The sequence below is a fragment of the Tyto alba genome, unplaced genomic scaffold (assembly GCF_018691265.1).
Source record: "Tyto alba isolate M040663 unplaced genomic scaffold, T.alba_DEE_v4.0 Super-Scaffold_1000006, whole genome shotgun sequence".
In the NCBI taxonomy this organism is placed as follows: domain Eukaryota; kingdom Metazoa; phylum Chordata; class Aves; order Strigiformes; family Tytonidae; genus Tyto; species Tyto alba.
The window spans coordinates 10,423,876-10,435,409 of NW_024881272.1; the positions used below are offsets into that span (position 1 = coordinate 10,423,876).

General features: G+C 41.8%; 1 protein-coding gene across 7 annotated transcripts in view; it reads left to right on the forward strand.

Moving 5' to 3' along the window:
* CRB1 (crumbs cell polarity complex component 1) overlaps positions 1-11,534 on the forward strand; it is a 128,264-nt gene that overhangs the window by 32,771 nt on the left and 83,959 nt on the right. For all 7 annotated transcript variants that reach the window (XM_033000652.2, XM_042804365.1, XM_033000651.2 and 4 more), the window contains exons 3-5: positions 5,324-5,519; positions 8,671-8,810; positions 10,061-10,243. In XM_033000652.2, the coding sequence (XP_032856543.1) occupies positions 5,324-5,519; positions 8,671-8,810; positions 10,061-10,243 (519 nt within the window). The remainder of the gene's footprint in view (positions 1-5,323; positions 5,520-8,670; positions 8,811-10,060; positions 10,244-11,534) is intronic.

The following is an 11,534-nucleotide window of genomic DNA, read 5'->3' on the forward strand; positions in this document are numbered from 1 at the left end:
GCACACTGAATCATTAAAAGAAGAAAAGGGGAGACATTTTAGTGATAGATTGCTAGCCAGGTAAGCTAAGGAAAGAAAAAAAAAAAAAAAAACCAAAAACAAACAAAAAAAAAAACCCAACCAAACAAGAAAAGAGTCATACGGAGGGAAAAAAAGCAGCTATTGCTTCAAGTGATTCAAATAAATAAGAAATAAGAGATGTGGTTTACAGCTCCATCCCCAAATCCCCATGCAGGAGGGGAAGTCAGAGGTAAAAAGCAGCTTTCCTGTGTCTGACATAGCACTTGTTGGAAGCCAGCCCTCGGTTAATATCCCTCATGAGCACAGAGAATGTTATTTGAAGGAAGCTTGTTACCTTCCTGCCACCCCGCTGCTGCCAGCGGGTGTCTAAGCCCAGGCCAGCCAAGGAGAAAACTGCACAACCGGGGAAAAGCCGAAGAGCAGAAGGAAGGAAAAACCTATTAACAGCCAGCATGGTTACTCTGCAATGATCAGACTTAGCCCAGACCTCCTGTTGTATTCAGGAAACTGTATTTGTTTAACTGGCACTGTTAGTCAGGTCCAGGCCTGGATCCATAGCCCAAGAACCCGGTTTGAAAGACATAGAATATACACCTTAGAGACAAAGAGAGAGAAAACATAATAAAATAATAAAGCCCAAACAAAATAAAATAAATTAAGATTTAGATCAACACAAACTGCTGAGGGGAACTCGCTCTGCTGGCGTTGCTCCACTTTCATCACGAAATTCTGCTGTTTCTCAGGCTGATGCTCTCTGTTCTCACCAAAAATCTAACAATGCCACCAAGTGCTCCACACTCAGCACAAGTGGAGTTAAGAAATGAGGAGAAAACCAAGAAAGGAGAAGTAGTCTAAAACACAAAGCAGAAGAGGCTGCAGTGTTTTGACATACAGCTCCGACACTGCTTCCAGCAGCAAAGAGACTAATCATAATAATTCTATAGAGTAGCAGCAGACTGTTCCTTCAGCAGTAAAACACCAGTTTTTAAAGGCTACTTAACAAAATGATTTATCAGAAGCATTCTTTTTTGTTGTTTTCTGCACCTTGCTGTGAGTTGTGCTAAATGCACAAGCCAGAGGGATTACTGGATGAAAGCCCTGAGGTGTACCCACTGGTAATAAAAACCCTCATTTACTCTGTCAGGGGATCTTGCCAACCATTATTATCCTGGCCTGACACCATGAATTACTGTAGGAAGTCATCCAGCCTCATCTCATTTCCCTAAGATGTTAAAAAGGTTTTATCTCTTGATATGTAGGTAGAGAACGTACAGTAAATCTACAGCAGTAATGTTAACCAAATGCTTGAGTTACTGGATGCAGTTGCTACTTGTTTCATGGACTATGACTGCTATTTTGTATGATTGGTATGCTGCAGCACTTCTTAAAATAGCTGAGAAATGTCACACATAATTCTTACACAAATGGAAGAGGTTAGAACGCACTAAGAGCCAAAGACTGGAAAATTTAGCATGAAATCTGCAGTTTCTATGATAATGTTCTGCATGTGTGAAATTATTTACAAGACATGTGTCACGCAGCTGTTAAATAATGAAGCTCAATCAGTTTGTTGAAGTTTTGCTGGCTACCTAAATCAAATGCATTTTTTCCTCCGTTGCACTAATTACACTGGCTTTTAATTCACCCCAACAGAGCATGGTCTAAGAGCCTGTTATTACCCACAGCTAGGTGCATTAATTACCTTGCTGGACACAGCTGAAGCCAGCCCTTCCTTGCCAGTGAACATTTTAGTGTGAACTATCAGTGGTGCACAGCAGTTACAAATCCCAGTCTTAGCCCAAGACAACAGCAAGAGAAAGTGTTTCAGTGACAGATGAAATAGGTGCAATGAGCTAGGTTCATTTGTGCAATAGCTTTTATTATGAAGTAACCATAGCTGGGATGAACTCTGTACAATATGAGGAAATCAATCCTGACAGATCTTTCAATTCTTATGCAGTATTTTTATCAATAATGTATACACCATGGAAATATTTAGAGTAGATGCATCATAAGTCTTAAGCACTTAACGGCAAACAGAGGCACAGCAGCCTCTGCCATGGGACAAAGCACCTCAAGTACAGATGTCGTGTGCCAACAAACTCATGGCAGTATCACCGTGGATATCGGTAACAAACAACATTGTCCATCCAACAGCAATTGCCAAAGTGGAAAGCCTGTTTCCTTCCTTAGCTTTCAAGTTGCAAACCAGCTCTCCCGACCTTGCGCCCAAGCCAGCCTGATCAGAGGCTTCAGCCCAGATTCTCAGCTCTGCTGAGATTCCTAAGCACAAGACTGACTTGAGAGGAGCCTAGCAGCACTGGCCACACGTCAAAGGGTTTTCAAAACAAAGGTTAGCTAGCAGAGAGCCCATACATCCAAAGTTTGCTTGTTGCAGTTCATAACTTCACAGTGCTGAAACCTTTGATTTGATTTAGCCCCACTGTTCTCCTCCAATTGTGTCTGCATAGTGCAGTGTTGTAACACCCGTAACAACTTACATCTGTGTGTGCATGCAGGTGGTTAGTACAGACCTGTGTGCAGAAAGGATGAGCCTTGCTCCAAGAAACTGAACCTTTCCCTCTAATTTTTGATGAACCCTCTTCTTGTCCCTTCAAAGCTGGTGCCTAGAAAATAGCTATCTGACACTCTATTCAGACGGTGGCACTTAAGTTTTCTATATACAGATTGAGAAATTTGGGGACAGTCCTCTGTACCTGCCTTGTCCGAGCACAGCACTACAGTGTAGGAGAGCAGAAAGGGTGACGTGCGTGCCAATTTCCAGCCGTACTAAGAACTTGCAGGTCCTCCTGGAACTATGCTGGGCCTGCAAACCCCTAGTGTCTTTGACCAGAAGGAGATTTTTACAATATATCTGTAGGCAGGCAAGTTTGAAAATGTTGGCTGTGTTTCCTTCATCCTCACCTGCATTTACTTTTTATTGACTGGGGCTGTACAAAGAAGTGCACAGTAGGACTCATTTGAAAAGCAAGCAGTATAAGAAATAATCTTAGTTCTTCAAAGAAACTGCAAAAGTTATAAATATCACTTATATTGACCTCTCCAGTCTCTCAATTCAAGCCACTTGTGCGGTTTGGTATCTGCTGAAACACCCTGCCTGCTCTCAGACAGGATGCCTTTGCTCTTGATGGTGTAGCCCCATGAAATAACTGCAGCAGGGTTTGTTGGTACTTTTTTTCCTTTCTGGCATATGATATTTGGCATACAGCATATTTATGACAGAATGTTAGATTGAGGTGCAAATGCAGATCTAATCTTTTCATCTCTCCTTCACATATAAGAAAGCCTGACAGCAGATTCAGCAGAGGCTAGGAAGGAATTCCCCCCATTTGCGTGGCATATCGCATTGGCTGGATGCATTATACAGAAAGAAGTTTTCTTCTGAGGCAACATTGCCGAAGGCAGGTTACTGGGCTTGATAGATTAAAGACATGAACCAAAACAACAACGCTATGTTCTCATGTTAATCGTCAGGCTGTTCTCAGGCCTGTAGTTTTAGATTTGGCTGAACTGAGGATCAGTTGCACAGGGCTTGTTTTGTCACATGATTTTTAGTGTTCGCAGTAAGCTGTTAACAAGCTTTGGCAGATTTACGGTCACTAGACATACTTCTGCAAACACATTGTTTACAATTACAGCGAATTCACAGGGCAATGACCACGGAGGGATTGCTCACTATATCTGGATGTAATGTACATTACCATAAAGCCATAAGAGAGCGGTTCCTGTGCTAGGGTCTCGCAGCAGGCTCCTGCTGAAAGGAGTGGCTAGCTGGCAGTGACTCAAAGTGGAGGCACGGGACAGGCAGCCTCACCCATCCAGTGTTCTATATGTGGTCTCAAGGAACTATAAAAAAATATATTCTCTCAAATTACAGCAGTAATGGTTTTGAACTACGGGAAAGATGAACTTGCACTTTAATGTTTAAATACAATTAAAAGTAGTTATGAGCTAACATCCTCAAATTTTGTTTTGGCATTTTAAGATATTTCCAGGTATTTATCCGTAACATGGATTTTTTTTTTTTTTTTTTTTAAGATGTTACATTCACAGGGGTCAAAATAAATTAATGATCAAGTAACAGCGCTAAATATTAGGAATCTCAGTGTTTCGAGAAGGGTGTTCTGAGTTAGAACGTAAAAATTTCACAGCAGGACAGAGCTGGTAAGAACAACATAACAGAAAGAACTAGAGGAGAGCTCCTAAATAAATTGCTAAGATAATATCTATCTTCAAAATGTGTTTGTTCCCATCTTGTGAAAGCCTGCCCCATCATCCTGTACTGAAAACTTCATCTCTCCAAAGAAACGGAACCCATTCTCAGGGCTGCAGATTCTCTTTTAAGTAGGAAATTCCTCCGAAAACTATTTATAATACTACTGATACTTTGTTGAGCCAAAAAAAAATATAGGGAACTCCACTTAAAAGCAGGTTCTTCATTATAATTTGCCATTTTGCATCTGTTTTATGGCCAGTTCTGTAGCTGTTAAAACAAATTGGCTTGGCAGGTGAAAATTATTTTTAAAAAATAAAATTCTATTACTCCAAATACTAAATAAATGCATAAGCATACAAACCCCTGAAATAATCGAAGCAGGAGCTGCAAGGCATTAATTATGTAATTTTCTTAGTGTTTTCTGGACTGTGCTAGAGATAAGAAAAAGGAGTGTATATTCAACCTGCCAACTATCCTAAATAGCTGTAAACTAATATTAGAAGTGATTTAGTTCCATCAATTACCTCTGAAGAGCAGCTCCAAGATCCTGACCTGTTGCAAACATGGCATCATAGGCCGATTTATTTACATATTGCTAAACCTTCAAAAAAAAAAAAAAAAAAAAAAAAAGAAATCCATAAAACATAGCTAAACAGACAGCTTCCCAATTAATTCAGTTAACTGTGCAGCTTTACATGGACTCTTCTGAAGTCATTAGATTACTAGTCACTTCTGTATTATATAAATAAGATAGTGGCATAGTTTGAATAATCTGAAAATTAGTTAATTCGGTTTCCATGTTCAAGCTAACAGAAGAAGTTATTATTCTACCCATTCTTGTGAATAACAGCTGATTTGTTCTTTTGTAAGTTCTCCCAAGCCTTGAAAAAAACCTAGATTTGCAATGCACATTGATGAGGAAATACCTTTTAAAACTAGGCAATTGCTTAAAAAAAAAAAAAAAAAAAATTATGTGAATATTATACTTAAAGCAGTCTTTGCTGAGATCTCCAGAAGTAACCACCTCCTAAGTTTGGGGTTTGCTTGTTTCCTCGGATTTTGAAGGTACAAACTGCGAGCTGGAAATAGATGAGTGCTGGTCACAGCCATGCCTGAACGGCGCGACCTGCCGCGATTCCCTGGGGAGCTTCTCCTGCTCCTGCGCGCCCGGCTTCCTCGGCCACCTCTGTGAAACCAACTTCGACGAGTGCGCCAGCCGGCCGTGCCTCAACGGGGGACAGTGCACGGACGATGCCAACAGGTACGTCTTCTCCAGCTGGGTAACTCTGCTGGGAGGTGCTATTAGCTCCTGTTTGCAGATGGGAACGCTACAAGAGCCTGGGCTGCCAGGTAGCTGATTTCATTTCAAATTGTGGTTATCACTCCTTGATCCTGCAATGATTTCAGTTTAAATTTGAAAAGGATTAAAGAATGCAAGTCTGGTTTCAGAGCCAATAGGACAACAAAATATTTATGGCAAAGACTGACCAAGAAGTAAATTTTTCATGCTTGTACTTTAAATATTTACAACATGTTGTGTATCTGGCCCTGAGGATTGTCATTTAGAAATAAATTCTATTTCTAACACTTATCAGACTTTAGTTTCCAGAAGATATGTGTGTGTATAAAATTGAATTTGCCAACAGCAGCTGCCCACACCAATAGGCAGAAGCATTAGAAAATAGAGGCAAACTGTAATAACAGTAACCGTAGTAATAGGTATTATTAGGAAATGTGTCAGGAACTTTACAGACTTATAGGACAACTGCTCCTTCAGTCCATGGGCAAAACTAAATAAATAAATAGAATATGAGGCAACAGAAAACTGAGCTGCTCCACTTGCTGTTAATAGCCCCATACAGAGGTCCAAGCGCAGCCCTGGCAGCCAGAGCTCTGGTAGTCATTCACCGATACCGGCTTTGCATACTCAGTATGAGATTCCCAAACTGAAAATATGTATGTATAAACTCAGTCTGAAAGTCTGTAAGTGTATTCATACAGTGCTCCTCTCACCAATATAAGATTTGTCCTCTATTGTGTATTTTCCAGTTTTTATAAACCAATTTTGAAGATTGTAGTGCCCCAAAAATCAGTCCAAAATGAATGTCAGCAAAAGGCATGCTTGCTTTGAATGAGAGGGGGAAGAGATCATGTTCTGGGAATGAGGTTTTGTACAGCGTGGTGACATGGCACCAACCTTGTGGTGCTCCTTTTCAGCAGTGCTGAATAACTCTGAACAGGACAAAGCGATTTACTGTTTCCCAGTGCAGCTACAGCAGGGCAGCGGGGAGAGGGAGGTCACCTTGCACCTGACTAGTTCACAGCAGAGCCACTTAGTAACCTGCAAGCCTTTTGAGGATAATGCATGAGGTGAGAAACTGGGATGCTCATTCAGGCCAGACTTAATCCTACTCATTTTTCTCCTAGCTTTTAAAGCCGAGGTACATGTAAGAGCAATTTTAATTGGCTTGTAATACAGCAGGGTATCTGGAGAACGATTGGAACTCTTACCACATTTGTTACATGATGAAAAGTGTTGGACAACAAAGCAATTCAAAACAGAAGGGTGTCTAGCAATTTCCTTTCTTTTGTGTATTTTTTGGGTTAAATGAAGAATTGTAGCCTTTTAACACTAGTTTTCTGTTTCTGACTAATGCTACAGTACAGCTGAGGCTTTTGTGTGTGCCACCAGCTCTCACAGAAATGTGCAAGGTGACAGATATATCATTAAAAGCCGTAAACACAAACACCGAACCAAATTCTCTCCCAAATTTCAGACTGATCTTCCAGTGATGTTTCATGAAGGCAGCAAAGTAGAACTTGATCTCTTAAAAAAAATCCCCACAACAACAAAACCAAACAGTTTCACATTATCGCACATCCCTTATTTCAACTCAGCAACTTACAAAGGTGCCTTAGTTGGACCTACAAAACCTGGTGTTCTCAGTCACAGAGGATACCTCTGCATGCTCCAAGCCTTTCTTCCATAGGAAGATGCTCTTTTGATTGTATAGGAAAGCGTATTTGCACGTATTACTTTCTGCATATTGTGAGACCATCAAACAAGAAGCCCCAAAAATAATGTTAGGTAGACTATCTAAGAGTATCACTGTTAATAGAAAAAGCCATTTGCCTGCTTAGTCATAGCCTGCCCACAAGCAGGGCACCCTCCAGAATTCCTGAAGGTCGACAGCAATGTCAAACACAAAGATACCTGAGAAAAAAGGCACATGGGTGGGGTTTCACATTAAACAGCAAGCTGTAAATATTCCTCACTGCTCTGTGATTCTGGACCAAAGGGTAAAAGGAACATGGACTAAAGCAGGGAAAAAAAAAAAAAACCTCACCACAAAGCTGAACAGCACCAAACTGAAGGCACATGGAGGAAATGTGTGAAAAATACAGCAGAAGAAAGAAACTTCTGCTTTGAAAACATACCTCAGAATGAAAATTATTTTTCTGATTCACATCTTCCTCATTACTTTTTATATCCTAAATTCAAATGCCAGCTGGTCTAAGTCATCTCTGATTTTGATTTAAGAATAATCCATATACTAGTAATAAACTGGCCTGCCAGAAGTTTCTGCTTATGTACACTTAAATAGTGTAGTAAAAAGTTTACACTTTTTTGTCTGTTAGACTGCAGGAGCCAGTTGTTCTCTGATGTTCCCTCACGTTCAACAATTGCACTTTCTCTCCATGTATTTACTCCAAGTCTAAGACTTAGATAGTAAGCACAGAAATTATCACATAAGTATAATTATGTCTTGTTCAGCAAGATTCCCCATGATTTCAATTGTACAATAAGGAGTGTATCATTTTAATGTAAAATAAAATACTATAAGAATAAATGTTTGTTTCTGATAATTATTACTGGAACTATACAAGCAATTGACATTTTTTTTCCAACCTGACAGTAAAATATTGTGTTTCATAAAAGAGAATGTATCACTTAGTCAAGGAACAGAAATTTTCTTATTTTTTGCCAATTCAATTTCCACCAGTCTGAGAGAAAGGGATACTAACATACTTACTGCCTCTCGCCTTTTCATTTTGTGAATAATGTTAAACCTACAAGAACTGCATTAGAAATGACAGAAACCTTTTTCTCCAAAAAATAAAATAGGAAGAAAAAAGAAGTTCAGTAATACTTAGAAGAAATGGTCTGTCAAAACCAATTTAATTTCACAAGCATATTTTTCCCCAGACAAAACACACATATTTCAGGAAAAATCTTGTTGTTGGTTCCCAATTTCTATGGTTTCTCCTAGAGCACCAGATGGTGGTCTTGAGCCTGGACTCAACCGTGCAAGCTGCTAGCCAAGGCTATGCAAGAAGCCTGCGCAGATTTGGGAACAAAGCCCAGATCTCCTGACTTCCAGCTAGAGTGAACATTGCATTCTGTATTGCAGGTACAGCTGCAACTGTACTGGTACTGGATTTATGGGCCTACACTGTGAGACCCTAACTCCCTTATGTTGGTCACAACCATGCTACAATAATGGCACTTGTGAGGATAACGCAAACAATTACATATGCCACTGTTGGCCAGGTAAGCTCTGAATTCTCCTACAAACACTCTCTTTCCTTGTATATTAGAGATGTCCTATTTTTTTTTGCTGATACAATAAAAGGTTGAAGCTACACCACCTTAAAAATATTCTATGGACTTGTGTTTAGATGGGCTTCACTCACCATGAGCCAGAGCCTTATGGGCAAGTTGCTCTCCTTTTGCAGCTAAGGATTGATTTCCCTGTACAGCAGAAGCAGGCAAAACCAAAAGTGCCAGTATTATGGGGTCAAGACAGGAGATAAGTCAAAGCTGGGATCTGTCTCCCAGTTGCTTAATCCTTCAACCCATATGATACGTGAATCACTACTGCAGCTGACTTTTTTAGTTTTCATTAGCATGACCTTTAGATCATCTAAAAAAACTTACTTTTCATTGCAAAATGTTGCCTGCTTATGAATAAAAATTAAGCTAGGTGTTACATTGGGAAACTGGTCTCCTTAACATCACCAGTGTAACTTCTTCTGCCTGGCAGCATAGGGTGGAACACTCTGGGCTGGGCTCTCCTCCACCAGCAATACTTGCCTATCCAGCCGTTTGTGAAAAGGCTCCCACAGCCCCACTGGGGACACAGACCCCGCGTTCTCGAGAGACTTTGTGAATCTTTCAGCACGCGGCCTAACTACAGATGTCTCTCTAGAGAGTTTAACGTCCGTGTCCTTACTGAGGATGCAGAAGCACAGAGCACGGTGAGGAGTAAGTGCCACAGTGGTGTTGGACTATATGGTTCTTGCTGCATTAGAAATGGAAAAACTGCACAGAACCCTCAGCATTTTCCAGAAATCAAGTTTTGTGGCACTTCAAGCTCCAGATAAAGCCCTTTACAAACCCAATTTATACTCCCTGCCCTGCTCTGTTGCAGAGAAGTGGTGCAAAAGAAACAGAAACCTTCATAGAACCTGAGAGCATACCTACACCACAACGCAGCGCCCCTCATTATCCACACACATCTCCACATTACTTCCTAAAAAACCCCGAGTCTGTACAGCATAGCTCAGCTCAGCTAGCTAATGCAGAACCGCCACAGCAATACCCTACTGCTGAGCCCCGGCAGAGAACTGCAAGGAAACGCTCACACCTCTGAGCAGCAGAGGGAATCTTTTAGCAGCTGACAAGAGTCTGAAACCAAGCGCATCTTAGTAGTCACAGCATATAGTCACAACAGCACTGTCGGGTCTGGAACGAACGACTAGCCGGTCGGTTGAACGCCTTCTCCTCTGCGCTCTCCGCAGGCTACGCGGGGTCCCGCTGCGAGGAAGACATCGGGGAGTGTGGCAGCAGCCCCTGCCTCTCGGGTGGGGACTGCGTGGAACGCTCCTGGGCCGGCCGCTACGGCAGCGTCCCCGGCCTGCCACCCACCTTCCGCTACGACACGGCCGAGGGCTACATCTGCAGCTGTAAGCCGGGCTTCACCGGTAAGCTCGCCTCGGCGAAAGCTGAGGAAACGATGTGCCGCAGCATCCTGCTGTTTAGGCCCGGCTTAACTAAATTTTTAGCTGAGGTGGGTTAAGGTGCCACAGTGCAGAGGGTCCCTCTGGCGGCCACCGCGCTCGCGGTTCAGCGGGGATCGGCGTGGACGTGGGGGGGACCGGGGGGTGCCCAAGTGGGGGCGTGGGGCTGCGGGACCGCCGTGGCCCCGTGTCAGCAAAGCTTCGCCATCCACGGCCGCATTCACTTGTATTATGCCGTAAGCGCCAGTTAGCAGGTGTCTGATCACCAGGGTGAAATTCACCGTGCAGAGGTATTACATTGCAAGAATGGAAACAGCAGATCACGAATGGGAGAGTATTTTTGTAAAACAGCCATGAAACAACACTCCCAGGCTTTCAGAGTTTCTGTCTATATGCTGTTTGCATCATTCTACATCGCAGCACTAGGGACTGGCAGGGACACTTCATCTGAGCACAAGGCAACATTTTGTATAAACTTGGTGGTCTAGTGTGTTGGTGAATGAAAAATTATCTCAAGTTGTGTGCATAGCTGTGTTCTTGAGGAAAAACAAAAAAAAAACCCAAAGCAAAACAAAAAAACCCTATCAAAATTACAGATAACCATAATCCTAAAAAAGATGTGTTAAGATTTGCATTTAACACAGCCTGCACTATTTAGCACAGACACAAACAAGTTGGTTTTGGATTGTACACTTTTGGGTCTACAGTATTTTTCTATCAACTACATTCTCTTGTTCCTTTCGAAGGAAAAAATAGTTAATAGCTGGATTAATTTAACCAGCCTTCAATTTCTCATCCCATTCATCTGAGAAGCTTAGAGCCATTCCTGTGTCTCCCAGCGAGCTGCCTGACTGCTGTCTCCAACATAGCAGCTACAAAAGTATGTGGAGAACACAAATTTCTGAATTTCCAATTTATTTTTTCTTCAAGACACCATTGGGACTTGTTTGCTTTTCTTCTATCCCTTCCCTTTAACTGTCCTTCCCTATCCCGTCACTAAGTGTTGCTGTTGTTCTTTTGTTCTGCCTATGAGAGTATATTATGAGGCTTCTACTAAGGACAGTGATATCCCCCAGCCTGTCCTAAGCACCCTTACCTCTTCTCATGCCACTTCTTTCTCTTTGCTTCCTCCCAGTGATGTCCAGCTCTCACGTTTCTTTTCCTCCTCTCTTTCCCTAATTTAAAAACTTCTGAGTTCCGTGAGACAACCCAGAAGGTGTTTTGGTTTTTAATCAACATCCTTTTTCCTCTCATT